The sequence below is a fragment of the Phallusia mammillata genome, chromosome 7 (assembly GCF_965637545.1).
Source record: "Phallusia mammillata chromosome 7, kaPhaMamm4.hap1.1, whole genome shotgun sequence".
Taxonomy (NCBI): Eukaryota; Metazoa; Chordata; class Ascidiacea; order Phlebobranchia; family Ascidiidae; genus Phallusia; species Phallusia mammillata.
In genome coordinates this window covers 8605378-8620035 of record NC_137258.1, presented here as the reverse complement: position 1 = coordinate 8620035, position 14658 = coordinate 8605378, and the positions used below count along the sequence as shown (strand labels likewise).

Here is a 14658-nt window from a genome sequence, read left to right as displayed (position 1 = left end):
TATTTGTCGACTGATACAAACACTTATTTGGTACTCAAAAAAATGTGCTGTTAACCAACAAAATTATAAAAAAATGCTTTACGCATTACAAATACTAAATCATTTGTTTCTCTTGTGCTAAAATCGCTACACTTTTATGTTTAGAATTGTTACAATTTATGATAAAATTTATTTTTTGTTGCAATATTGTTGTTTGAATGGGACAAAATCAATAACACACATTTGAATCAATTTATTGTGTGTAAGATGTAACCCCCTATTTTTTAACTGCTTGTTTAAAATGTTTTCGAAATGTTCCTTTGTTCTGTAGCAGGGATTCCCAACCTTTTTACGATCTCGTACCACTTGGGCGCTCTGTACTGCCACGCGTACCACTTCTTGCAGAACAACTAATTTGATCATATTTTATTTAGAATAATAATATTGGCCTGCTACAATAACAATAAAGCACCACAACTAAATTGAATTAGATTTTTGTTTACTGTCCATCAACCAGATAAAAAAATATAAAGTTGTGAATCCAGGTTTTTGTGAAAAAAACTGAAGCTACTCGCGTACCACCTGAAAAACCTTCGCGTACCACTAGTGGTACGCGTGCCACAGGTTGGGAACCCCTATTTTATAGTAACATACTTTAAAAACTACTTAACTGAACGCTTAAAATGTGAGGTTAAGCAATATTTTTTTAAAGTTTTAGTGTGTTTGAAGAGTTGTTTTTCACCAATCAAACACTAAATCCCACTAACTTGTAAATGTGGTTAGTCGACCAACCCGACAGTGATCCAATCACATCTCAAGAAACTTTTTGCTGGAATTCACTCGGTCGAGTTCGAAGATGATGGTGGTAACAAGAAACAAATTGTTGCCATGAAAAGTTTGGATGGAGAACACGTTCCGCTTGAACAATCAGTGCACGTGACCTCTGACGTGGAGGTAATGAAGCATATTTTAAAGCGTTTTGCTTTCCTGAGATTAGTGTATTATAACCACATGTAAATAGGTAATCACAAAGTGATAAAACGTTCTTAAACAACGGAGAAAACTTTGCTCTCCGTTGAAGAAAATACGATTTCAACAAATAGAACCAGTCATTGTGATGGAATTGATGGATGAGGCATTGATGCGAAACACTTCACATTTTTTTGCTTCGACTATTTCGATTATTTTTTTGTATTGATTTACTAAAAAACGGTTGTCGAAAATCATGTAGTTAAGGCCAGCTATTGCTTATTATAACATTCAGTCAAATTTTTCGCATAAACAATGAAATGATTAATACTAGATAATAAGCACAACACCTTGAGTTTTTTTGTGTTTAGGAATGGTTGATGGACCTCTCCGAAAAAATGAAAGACACCTTGAAATCCCTACTGTCGAAAAACATCAGCTCAAGTAACAAAGACCCAAGCAATTTTCCATCACAGGTACATTCCTGCATAAAATTCATTTTTCATTTCTACCAAAAAAATTATCTTTTAGATTTTGTGTTTGGGAGAGCAAATCGCCTTCAACCGCGATTGCGAATCAGCGATCGGCGAAAATCGCTTGAGTCAACTAAAGAGTGAACTCGACAAAAAGTTGCGGTCATATACATCTGTGTCTATCAATGCACAGGAGATGGGCCAAACAGGTATACCGACATTTTTGAAACATCTCACAGCATTTAACACTCACATGCCAGTACTTCTCTCGAACATATTTCATGTTTTTTTCTCTAAACTTTCATTGTTTACGTGGTACAGATATAAAATATCCTTTTGTTCAACCGGCGAATATAAATAAACAAATCATCCCACGGTTCGTCGATTCATACGGGGCGTCTTTATTTGCCGGATGAAATGAAGTACTTTGCATGATAGAACGAATCTTCTTCGTAAATTTTGTAGCGTTTAAAATCCTAAAACTGTTTTTTTTTTCAAATAAAAAAAGGAATGCAAACAAAAACAGCGCTTGTAGAAGATAATGGAAATTTAAACAACCTTATGATTTCTTGTTGCCTGTATTTATGCTTGTAACAATATTAAATCGATATTTCCAAATATAATTTCACAGAGGCCCACATCCTGGATCTTAAACTGAAGTCTCTTATCCTGGACATCATCCACAACATAGATGTGGTGGAGCAACTGATCAAGACTGGAATCAGATCAACTGGCGACTGGACGTGGCAGAAACAACTGCGTTACTACGCTCAACGTACAACTGTTATGCGAATGGTGGACGCCGAATTCAACTACACCTTCGAGTATCAGGTATTCTTTATTATAGTTCCGGTAAAATACTGATCCCGTGGTCTCTGTATGGTCCCCTTAAATGGCTAAAAGGTGCCCTAAAATGTAAATGTGTTTTTTGGAATACCTGCTATTCAACAATACGAAACACTGATCAGTGTAAGGATCGCTTTTCTCAAAAAGATTGTTGGCTTTTGGTTTGGTTGTTGTACAAATTTTAGTTACACGTTTTAAAGTGTCTTGTTCTTCACAATTAAAACCATGAAAAACTCAACTATACTTGAATATTAGGTATGTTTTAATAAGGTTCTGGTTAATTCCTCTGCTATGATCTCTGTACGTTGGAGCAAAAAGTGGCTATAAATGGTTCCATAAAATTGAATGTGTTTCTTTAATACCAGCGATCAAACAATATCGATATTTTTAAATGTAAGACTTTATTGAGTACAATAATTTGTTTTTGATTTGGTTAATGTATTAACCAATTGCATTTACTCGTTAAGAAGTTGTTTACTTGTTTTCTTCAAACTTTGAAACCTTACAAAAACTGAACTACGTATTTTACCGACTTACAGGGAAATGCTCAGAAACTGGTTCACACCCCATTGACCGACAAATGTTATCTGACCCTTACCCAGGGTATGCATATGGGTTTGGGTGGAAACCCCTACGGTCCTGCGGGTACTGGAAAAACGGAGTCGGTAAAAGCACTTGGAGGATTGTTTGGTCGTCAAGTGCTCGTATTCAACTGCGATGAGGTATTTAAAAGATTGTGGCTTTTCTAAAACATTAATACTCAGGAAGTCAAAAGATATGTGTAAAAACTTGTTTCTTTGCAAATAATGTGTTTTTGTGTTTGAGGTTATAAAGGTAAGTTATAATGTTGACACTTGACGCGATGTATGCCTATCCCTCCGGTTTTATGTTTTCGTACTATAGTGTAAAATGTAGTATACAGTTATCACTTATCAATGATAAAATGATGATAACTTATCATCATTCACCACAAACGGTTGTACTGTGGCAGTATTTCGACCCATGGCTAATATTACCACTTGGCCTGTCCACCAACTCCAACGCCGAAATCCAGCAATTCACTGTTAAAATATGGCGGCTAAATGCGTAAAAAATGTTGCCATACATTTTGGTTGAACAACTGTTGTATTTTCAGGGTATTGATGTGAAATCGATGGGTCGGATTTTCATCGGTTTAGTGAAATGTGGTGCTTGGGGATGCTTCGATGAATTTAACAGACTTGAGGAAGCGGTGCTTTCCACTGTTTCTATGGACATCCAAGTCATACAGGCTGCCCTGAAAAGTCGTGCACCCACCGTGGACTTGCTTGGAAGACAGGTTGGTCCAAAGTTTTGCTTTAAATGCATGGTGGGAATATTTCACAATGAGAAGCCAACTGCAGGTACCGTGCTTGGTGAAGCACCCGCCATGTAAAAAATTTGAACGGTCGGCTGCAAGCATATTATTGCGTCACATAAGTATGATGTAACAATACATCGGCGGCGTTTACTCTAAAAAAACGTTTTTTCGACGTATAATTTCTGATAGAGGTCACTTTACGTGTTTGACTTGTTCAAACCTTTACCTATTATTATGTGTTATTGTATTATTTGACTACCGAGCACTGCATTAAACAGCGAAGTTCGATAAACTGGTAAAACTAATTCTATTTTTCCGTTTTTTTGTAGGTTGACATAAATCCCAACTCTGGTATCTTCATAACAATGAATCCTGCCGGGAAAGGTTACGGAGGAAGACAGAAGCTTCCGGATAACTTGAAGCAACTTTTCAGACCTGTGGCGATGTCCAAACCTGACAATGAACAGATTGCTGAGGTACCACATGTTAGCTGTGCTTATAAATCGTACAGATGTATAAATGTCCATTTAGGAAAAAAAGTGTATTTTCTGGTCTTCATTCAATTTACTCAGTATTTCAGATTTCATAGCCTTCTTAGTGTACGAATTAAAATAGTTCCTTCTCTTAGTTAAGACGCAGTACGCCTACTACTTTAGTTTTAAAAGCAGGAATATGAGGTTCATTCCAGCATTTCGACAAGGCTTTTTTATCGCAAGAATTGCTAAATTTGGTTTTATTTACATCTCCAGAGAGCGCTTTTTCCATTAATGTTTTTTTATATTACTTGCTCCAGTATAAACAATCACCTATGTCATTTAGGTAATCCTGTTCTCGGAGGGATTTCGCGAGGCAAAGGCGCTCGGTCGCAAGTTGGTCGCCGTCTTTAACCTCTCCTGTGAACTTCTGACTCCCCAACAACACTACGACTGGGGATTGCGTGCGTTGAAAACTGTGCTGCGTGGAAGTGGTCAGGCTCTTCACACACTGAGACGAAAACTAGAGGCCGAAGACTCCGATGAGAAAGTAAGTTTTGGTAAAGCAAAGTTACTGTTTTCTTCCAATCGTATACTAGGCAGGCAACGGTGCCTATGTTAGTAGAACGCCATCTCATCATCGAGCTCAGTGGTAGAGCGCCAGCCCAGCATAGGCTTCTGTCTTAGGTTCAAATTCCACCGCAGGCTATAGTCACCTTTAGTTTCAAATGTGTTTCAACAAGCACTTATAACCCAAAAGCAATACCCAGAAGCTGAATAGCTTTGAAAAGATAAGCTACTAGTTTTACTTATTTTTACAGATTCGTGCAGAGGACGAATTTGGATTGGTCGTTCAAGCTTTACGACTCAACACTTTATCGAAACTGACGTTTGCCGATAGTCAGAGGTTTGATGACCTAGTCCGTGATCTCTTTCCGAACGTGACCTTCAAAGGTAAACGTTGAACTTGGTTTGTGGGAAAAGTCTTCTACCAAATAGAATCCGTTCGAGACCTGCCACATGCCTATCAAGTAAAGTGTTACACTAAAGAATAGTGTCAAGTTTTTTTGGAAAAGTATATGCAGACCAATTCGGTTAATCGCTTACTGGTTACTTATATAATCCATTTAACAAACTGTTATAAAGTGGGATACTAATATTTCTGATGCAGAGTTGGAAAAAGAGAAACTGATGGGAGCAATTCAAGCAATGTGTACCGAACTTCATTTGGCCGAACAAGATCGTCAAATCAAGAAAATTCTGGAACTGTACGAACAACTTCAGCAAAGGATGGGTGTTGTCATTGTCGGGCCGTCAGGATCCGGTAAAACAAATTTTGCTCAACAAAATGTTCTTATTCAATCGAAAATTCATTAAGGGTCAAAATGTAAATGGTGCTGTGTAAAAGATGTCTATCGTGTACCCACTCTCGAGAAGCTTTTGTTCCGCGTTTATTGATCATTTCATTATTTACTAGTAAAGGAAAAATGATTTACTGTTTATAAGGAAAACTACGCAAATAATATACATTTACGATTACCGTTTCAGAGTTTTTAAAATCTAACCGCAGTTTATTTCATTTACACTATAATTCCCTATGCTTAAAAAAGTTGTTTTTATGACATGATATTTTGGTATTTCGGTCTGCAATGCATCAATAGCAGTAGAATCAGCTCCGGAAGACGAAAGCAAAAACGTAAACTATACATATATAACTATTGTTTCAACGATGAAGTATATTGTGCAGGAAAGACAACTTTGTGGCAGATCTTGCGTGGTGCATTAGCAAAACTCGGCAAGACGGTGAAACTTCACACGATGAACCCGAAAGCCATGGCTCGTACACAGTTGCTCGGTAAAATTGACCTTGACACACGGGAATGGTCGGATGGTGTGCTAACCAACAGTGCGAGAGAAGTTGTACGCGAACCGTTGGTAAGCTAAATTTAATGTTCTACGATTTTATTTGTTTTCTGTATTTAGATGTGAAACGTTTGTCTTGATTTTTTGCTTTCTGTCCAGCATAACAAATTGCGACGTTAACTTGTATGCAAAAAAATTTCCCAAATTTTTATTTAAAAACTGAAAAGGGTAAATTTGTGTTTCAAATAATCTAAACGTTTTTGCCATTATCCTCTGTCCCTTTGTTCGTAGTAAGTTTATCCTTTTTTTTACTTTCTTGGTAAATACGTTGCAAATTTTAAATTCAAGCCATACACACATGCCGCCTGTTGGTTGTATTTATTCAATTCTTATTTACGAAACTGTTATTTCTGCATACAGACACATTTAACGAACCCTTTTCTCTCATTAGGAAGTTCAGTCATGGATAGTGTGTGATGGCGACATCGACCCGGAATGGATCGAATCTCTCAACTCAGTATTGGATGACAACCGATTGCTGACGATGCCATCCGGTGAAAGAATCCAGTTTGGTCCGAATGTCAACTTTCTGTTCGAGACTCATGACCTCAGCTGTGCATCGCCTGCTACTATCTCAAGGTACTTTGCTGAATAAAAACTAACCAAGTCATTTGTTTAACGATATTACGATTTGTTTGATTGTTTAAAGATAATATCAAGAAAAATCTGTTATTTGGGGTCATTGCTGCTAAACACGAGGAAGTCAACTAATCTCGTACTGACATTTTTTATCTTGTGAAATCCTGGCCGCTTCTTCTTCTAGAAGCCTACCCATACAAAGCTCTTTTATTCCATCACATTGCGAACCGGGGCGATTATTTACGCACAATGTTTGATTCAATTTTTTGTTTAAACCAACTGTCAATACCTGAGAAAGATATTGCGTATGTTTTTTTGCGCTTGGGTTAAAACCTGCATTTTTCAGCCCCCCCAAAGGAAATAGGGTTGAGAAACGCTGCACTATAGTCACTAAACAATACTAGTGGAAGATATTGTATAATGCTTGCTGAGTTGCCTTGACAAACTGCAAATCTTTTGTTTTTTGTGATCAGAATGGGAATGATCTTCCTCAGCGAGGAGGACACAGATGTTAAGGCTCTCGTTCATACTTGGATGAAGAAACAACCGGAGGAACTTCAGATGAAACTACAAGGATGGATTGAAGATTATTTCCATCGGTCTGTTCTTCATCATAAAGCATGTATCAGCGGTTCTCAAACTTTTTTTAATTTTTTGTCATAACGGTCCCTTCGAATTTTTTTCGAGCACCCGCAGTCCAAGCTAAATATTTTCATGAAATTTAAAACACCTTGGCAAAATAAAACTTTCCAGTTACCAAACTAAAAGTTAATTTATTCCTTTCGAAAGCATTCGCACAGCACCATACAGAATGAATTTAGTTTAGTTTCCTAAGATCACTTTGTATGGGAATGTTTCAAAGGCAATTTCTTACGTCACGAACAAGACTAAAACAATAAAAACGTAGTGCGCGAACAATCGCCTCTGTTTGTTACTTGAAAATGAACTATATAACTACTTCTTGTTGTAGAAAACTCGTTTGTCTATCTAATTTTTTGCTTATACTCCCGCAAGATCTCATATTACATAAGATTGTAGAAATACTTTGAGGTCCTCGCGTTCCCCCTGAAATCGCTTGGCGGACCCCAGTTTGAGAACCGCTGGCATACATACAAATGTAAAACACTGAACTAGCAAACGTTATTGTCAATTTCTTTAGAGCCTTGCAATGGGTCCGCCGCTCGTCAGGATTGGTTGTGGATTGCAGTTTGGTTGGGCTTGTCTTGAACGGCCTTTCACATTTGCATGGCTGCAGTGACAAGTTTTCTTTTGTCGTCGGGCTCATCAGAGGTAACATAACCAAAATTGTAAACGTAACTTGACCGTCTTAAAACCCCCTCTCCTGTTAGTCTTCTTTGTTGGTAAAATTAAACATTATCAAATTGAAAGGTTAAAATGGTTGCATTTTTTTTCATGTAACTTTTTTTTTAAATTTTTAAGTCTACTCTCTACATTGTATTCAAGCCTTCTGCCCTACGAGGGGTGTGTTATCGCTTGAACTGTCCTAGGTCTATTTTATAATATGTATGTTTTCAAGGTTTGGGTGGAAACTTATCAGCATCGAGCAGCAATGATCTTGCGAAAGAAATTCTTCAGTGGGCTCACGAGTCTCCCCCTGATTCACGATCTCCCACTAACATTTTCTACAACGAAAAAACAGGTGGAGATTATTTGTTTTCACCCTAAAGAAACATGTTGTATTGTTTGTTTTCGATTCTTTGCAGGACGACTTGATTCTTACCGTTTGGACGTAAATGCGACTGTCATTCCGCCGGAAAACGTTTCCACAATGGAACGATTTCCAATGGTAAGACAACCCGGCTTTGTTTACTACAAATTGTATCGAAAGCTAAAAAAGACTGGTCGACAAAGTGCCTTTACCTTAACGAATACCTTGTTTTACATTCAGATTTATTTCAAATATTCAGTATTTCGTGTTGTTGATGGACGTAATATATTTCTACAGATTGAAACCGCCGAGATGCAACGCTTTGTTGATCACGTGATGAACTGGCTAAAGCCGGGCAATCGTCATCCATTTGTGGTGGTCGGACCCGACGGAAGTGGAAAAAGCATGTTGCTTCACCATTGCTTCGACAAACTTCGCTCAACCCAGGTATGTGCACCATCCCGGGATTTTCACATATTTGACTAAAACGCGATGTGTTTTAGGTCGCAACCATCCACTGCAGTGCACAGACTTCGCCAACGCACTTAACACAGAAACTACAGCAAGCTTGTATGGCGATTAGTGGAGGTGGAAGGTAAGATAAACGTATGGAAGAGGAAATTTTGGCTGACATTAACTTTATGACTATTACTTTTTCAGTGGCAGCGGCCGTGCTCTAAGACCACGTGACTGCGAACATCTTGTACTTTACTTGAAAGACATCAACCTTCCGAAACCAGACAAATGGGGGACTAGTCAGACTATCGCCTTTTTGCAGCAAGTAAATATGATTTGTGCTCTTAGTTTTGTTCGATGTTGTTTTTGTTAAACAATTGAAACAGTTTCCTTGACTAATATACAAGTTGCATGTCTTAATTTTTATTTCCGACATTTAACTTTTTCAGCTTCTGACATACCAAGGCTTTTACGACGAGGAAAACGAATGGGTGGGACTTGATGGAATTCAAATCGTCGCTTCAATGAATGCTGCAGCTACCCTCGGAAGACACAAGCTCACTACCAGGTTCTTAGGCTACTCTTGTTTTTTAAATTATTGATACTGTTTTCTGCATAAAGACTCATAAAACATGACCTTGGTTCTACGCCCCCAATTGCGTGGAAGAGTGTCATTTCTACACTTTTAAGCATGTTTGCTTCCAACTAAAAATGTTACAAAAGCCATCTTTACTTGAGTGTGGTGGTTCAAACACATTGTGTAGGGGCAAGTTTGTTTGATACCAACAACTAAATACCAACATTTTTTTACAGATTTACTTCGCGAGTTCGCATTTTAAGTATGGAATATGCAGACACCGATGAGTTGTGTTCGATTTACACGGCTTACCTCACACCTGTGTTGCATCACCACACTGCTCTGCAGCGCCACCCGGTGTGGGGATCAGCTGCTCGTGTCCAGCAGTTGGCATCTTCTATGGTCCAGGTAGGCTGTCGTGTGCTATTAGTTTCTTCAGGCACTTTTACGTAAAAGCCGCATCAGCAAAAGCTTAAGGTGCACTATAAATTGTATTGACATTCTTTCAGATATATGAGCAAGTAAGAAAAGTGTTTTTGAGTGATGACCACGGTCATTACCTTTTCACCCCACGTGACCTCACCAAGTGGTGCATGGCGATGATTCGCTACGATCACTCGAGCATGACGGGTGACGGACGGTCAGCTGATGCCCTGCTTAGCGTGTGGACGTACGAATCTTGCAGAATGTTCAGGTGAGTACTTTAAATAATGTTATTAGGAAAAACAAGAACAAGTAGTGATTGATATGCAAACGACTGTTTTTTTTCTTCTTCTGAATGTTGTATGGTGGTGCGATTTTACTGGCCCCTCCAAACCAACTAAATTCAAAATAAACTTGCAAATATTTAACCAGAAAAACTTTCAAAATTTACAGGGACCGAATAGTTGGAGGAAAGGACAAAGATCGTTTCGACTCGATGTTGTCGTCAGTTCTCGCACATGATTGGTCGACAAATGCATCGGAGAGAATGCATGATGGATATTACGTAACGTGGGGTGCACGGCAAGAGGTTGTAGGCAAGTGAAAATTCAACATTTCAAGTTATTGTTGCTACAAGGACACTGAAAAACACTTTGAACTATGTTATCAATCTGTGTAACTCTCTGTGGGTTATAAATTGTGTATTTGTTGTAGGAGATGGTGTGTTGCCCATCCATGGAAAGACACTCGGACATTTGTCGGCAAGCGACCTCAATGACGTCGTCACTAAAGCTGTTGCGTCATACAGCAGAGAAGTGCGAGAAATAGATGTTCTCGTTTTTCAAGAGGTTTGTTTCCAAATTTACTAGACACGTTTAGCTTCGTGATAAACTTCGTGATTTACAGCCGAAGGTTATGAATTCAGTAGCTTTTAAGCTGACAGTTATCTGGAATCAGTGTGTTGAAAAACTTGTTTCTGAAATTAAAATACTTATTAAGACAAGTCAAATATCTTCAATTTCTCAAAATATTTGGCACGAGTGAAATACAAAGCATAGGCATTCAGTAGGTTTTAAGGTTTTCTTCAATAGGACTAATTTACCCCAAATATATTTTGGGAAATATTACGAGAACACTACTTAATGGGTGTATTCAAAGGCTATTCGGACATGTATGTTGCTGAAACTTATCTTTCTAGGTTCTGGAATATATGGCAAGAGTCGACCGCGTTCTGTCTTCACCAGGCGGTAGTTTGCTGATGGCAGGTCGAACAGGGGTCGGACGTAGGACAGCGGTAGCAGTGTGCGCTCACATGCACCGTATGTCACTGTTCACACCCAAAGTGTCACGGAACTACGGTCTTAAACACTTCCGACTCGATTTGAAGAACGTCATGCAACAATCCGGTATCGAAGGAGAACAGGTCGGTGTTGGTATAAGAACATGTCCTGTTTGTGGAATCAAATCACCTTTTATTTGTTTTTCACGTGTTTTCGATTTTGGTCTCTGAGGTGTGTTGAAAAAAATGTTTTTGCACGTTATTTATGTTTTATGCCCTAATGTTAAGGGTATCCAAAATCAAGTTATTTTGTTTGTTTATCACTCCATAAAAGCATCGAGCCAATACATCCGTAGACATTGTACGCTGTTTCGACGTTTAAGGTGGTCTCTTATCACCAGCTGCAGTGATGATGCCGTGAAGGTCGAAACAGTGTTCACTGTCTGCAGTTTAACTTTAAAGGTATCCAAATCCACAACCACAAATTTTGCTTTTTTGTCACTTCAGGTCGTGCTCTTGTTGGAGGACTACCAGCTTGTCAATCATTCCTTCCTTGAGCTGATCAACAGTGTATTGTCGGCAGGTGAAGTGCCGGGTTTGTACACAACCGAAGAACTTGAACCGCTGCTCGCACCTTTGCGTGACGAAGCGTCGGAAGCCGGACATCGCGGTCCACTCTACAGTTATTTTGCAAAGAGTTGAGTGAATTTATTGTGTTACATTCGATTGTCACACTCGCTTTTTTAAGCAGTATTTTGCAATATTCAAAACCTAATTAATACATTTTACCATTGCCTGCAGACGATTTGAAAGTTTTCTTTAAACCTTTACCTTAAAGTTTTTACCTTTAAATTTATACCCTGTAGTAGTAGTAGTTTATTGAGTAAAATCCAAAACAATATTTGGAAGTTTATCGTGTATTGGAACCTTGCAGATAGCTGTTATACGGTGCAAGTGCAACAGAGTTAAAACAAAACGTATAAAATCCTTATGCGTTACTGTTTTTAAGTATTTCATTTCATCAACACTGATTGGCTGCTAGTAGATAAAACATTGTCGATTGCTATGCCACACAAATGGAAGATATATTTGATGCAAGCGAAGAGTCCTTTTGCATAATTGAGTTTGTATTTCAGAGGTGATGAGTAACCTGCACGTGGCGCTCATCATGGATTGCACACATGAAAACTTTACCATCAACTGTGAGAGCAATCCTGCATTGTACAAGTTATGTCAAGTCGAATGGATGGATCACTGGGACAGACACAGTATGAGACAGGTACGTGATTTGGAATGTAACAAGATGGTTACAATGCCGGTTACAATTTTACTCTCTTGTCCGGCTCAATGCCTAAGTTGAGACCTTTAAGAACTTTAACGTCCGTTCGAATCGGGCTCGGTGCATTGTGACTAGGGTTGGCCCGATACCAATATTTTAAACCGATACCCGATATTTTACCCCAAAAGTACTGCGATCCGATACCGATACCCGATACTTTGCAAACAAGCCAAAACATTTTCAAACTGATGTATTTGTAATGTGTTTTCCCATCACAGTTAATATAACAACACACTGAGTCTAACACAATAACTGCTTTTTTACCATCACAGTTAATTTAGCAACACACTCAGTCTAATAAATCACTTAAGGTCGTAAAATGCCCAGGTCTGGTAAAAACTCTTTGGTAAATCAGTTGGCGACCTAAAAACGCCCTAACGACGGTGGTGCATTGAGTTGAGTTGAGTTTGGAGGCATAATTAACGATTGGTGCACTTGTTGTTACGCATCTGATCACGTGATGACTTTATATATCTGTACACTAGGAAGTCTATGTCAGTGCTTTACAACCAGACAAATCAAATTACCACAGCATGCTCACAACATGGTTACTACTACTGAAGGCAAAAAAAAACACCAAATGAAATTATTATAATCAAAGTTTTTATGCTAATTCTCTGTCTTTGTGGATTTTTGGGTATTTAGTTTCAATGCAGTTGTGCTAAGTTTTTTCCCAGTAATTTTCTTTGTTTTGGTTAACTTTATAATGTGCGAAAATGGTCTACTTTCGTTATTGTCAACGTTAAAAGTACTCCAAAGTTAAAAATAATATAAGAATTGGATTCGATATTCTAGATTCGAAACAATTATTCTAGAATACCCAGTTATTCTACTTTGAACATCCCTAACCATGACCTAGAACTATTACCACCACGGGCAAGAATTGCACCACAATGATTGCATATGCATTTAGACAAATCAGTTTCGCATTTCATAAAATAATCCCACACAGCAGTTTGATTTTTACAAGCCATTTTTACAAGTTCACCTAACAGCATAGAAAATAATTTGTCACTGATAACACTAGGAATGTCTAAATACACTTGGCCATACAAATTAAACACCTGTCATTTCGAAACTTATGCTTACGCGGGCCTAAAAAACGTGTTGCGGCACCAAGTCGCTGTAGCGAATTAGGTCATATTATTTCATTAAATCCAAAACGAACGCGTTTTTTAAATGTAGTCCCATAAATATTTTATCCCAGCCGATGGTTGTTTTTTTTGCCTCAAAAATGAGTCAAAAAAAGTATCGGTACTTGTACCGATACCGCTAAAGTATCGGACGAGTACCGATACTGCTCGAGGCATCGGGTATCGGCGCCGATACAGTACTATCGGGCCATCCCAAATTGTGACGTCATAAAAAAATCCCCTTTCTACGTTTTAGCTTTACAAGGTCTCTTACGTCACCGGCGGTGTTTTATTAAGCTGTACATGCCCATAAAGTACGCGCTTTTCCACCATCTAGTACATTTGTTATACATTTTGTTAAACAAAAACATTCGTTTTTGTTCATAGACACCCTTTAGAACACCAGTTACGTATGTTAGCAGGGCATGAATATGCAAATTTAACGCTCGGGTCAGTTTGTGCAACTGCTCGGCCGAGTACCGAGCATTAAAAACAGCGATGCTCGGTACCGAGTACTCGGGTTTCGGCTCGGCTCGGCCCATCGCTAGTGGGAATTGACAAAGTCATATTCAAGTTCAGAATTTGTAAATCAGTTAATACGATGGCTGTGCCTTGGAGAATAATTTTCGTTACATCGTTTTTGCAGGTCCCTGAAATGTTGCTGAGTCAGCATCTTCCTGCTGACAGCAGCAACAATGCCAAACAGTTGTGCAGCAACTTTGTGAAGATTCACCAATCGTGTGGTCAGCGTCGGCAGCAGGACGCAACACCCAGACGATACATGTCGTTCCTTCGCACCTATCGAAGCGTCTTCCAATCCAGGAAAGACGATTTAATGAGAAGACAAGGACATTTACAGGTTTGTCTCAAAAAAATACTGTAATTGCCATATCTATCAGATGTTTTGTGAGAGTAAAAGTGGTAACGCGTATAAAACCCATTGTTGCAAAAGTCAGGCGAACAGCTTGTTGAAACATATTTCTTATGAAACATCCAAGGTTTTCATTTGAACTAATATCCTACATTTCGATTTCAGGCTGGTCTTTCCAAACTGAACGAGGCAACGTCGCTAGTGGATAACTTAAAGCAGAAAGCGGCCGACCAAGGAGCCTTGTTGGTACAAAAGCAGTCGGAAGCTGATAATGCATTGAAGGAAATCACGAAAGCAATGCAGGTGCGCGTTTGAACTCGCTTTATATTA

General features: G+C 38.6%; 1 protein-coding gene across 1 annotated transcript in view; it reads left to right on the top strand.

Moving 5' to 3' along the window:
* Positions 1-14658, top strand: part of LOC145237430 (cytoplasmic dynein 2 heavy chain 1-like) — a 38713-nt gene that overhangs the window by 11601 nt on the left and 12454 nt on the right. The window contains exons 25-53 of the mRNA XM_080100286.1: positions 763-933; positions 1320-1424; positions 1480-1630; positions 2053-2252; positions 2807-2989; positions 3403-3585; positions 3936-4082; positions 4426-4629; positions 4901-5033; positions 5251-5403; positions 5827-6014; positions 6394-6581; positions 7055-7180; positions 7741-7871; positions 8119-8241; positions 8306-8388; positions 8548-8697; positions 8754-8845; positions 8911-9031; positions 9156-9274; positions 9520-9691; positions 9793-9977; positions 10160-10302; positions 10421-10554; positions 10905-11129; positions 11493-11682; positions 12122-12264; positions 14104-14316; positions 14494-14631. Of these exons, the coding sequence (XP_079956412.1) occupies positions 763-933; positions 1320-1424; positions 1480-1630; positions 2053-2252; positions 2807-2989; positions 3403-3585; positions 3936-4082; positions 4426-4629; positions 4901-5033; positions 5251-5403; positions 5827-6014; positions 6394-6581; positions 7055-7180; positions 7741-7871; positions 8119-8241; positions 8306-8388; positions 8548-8697; positions 8754-8845; positions 8911-9031; positions 9156-9274; positions 9520-9691; positions 9793-9977; positions 10160-10302; positions 10421-10554; positions 10905-11129; positions 11493-11682; positions 12122-12264; positions 14104-14316; positions 14494-14631 (4494 nt within the window). The remainder of the gene's footprint in view (positions 1-762; positions 934-1319; positions 1425-1479; positions 1631-2052; positions 2253-2806; positions 2990-3402; positions 3586-3935; positions 4083-4425; positions 4630-4900; positions 5034-5250; positions 5404-5826; positions 6015-6393; positions 6582-7054; positions 7181-7740; positions 7872-8118; positions 8242-8305; positions 8389-8547; positions 8698-8753; positions 8846-8910; positions 9032-9155; positions 9275-9519; positions 9692-9792; positions 9978-10159; positions 10303-10420; positions 10555-10904; positions 11130-11492; positions 11683-12121; positions 12265-14103; positions 14317-14493; positions 14632-14658) is intronic.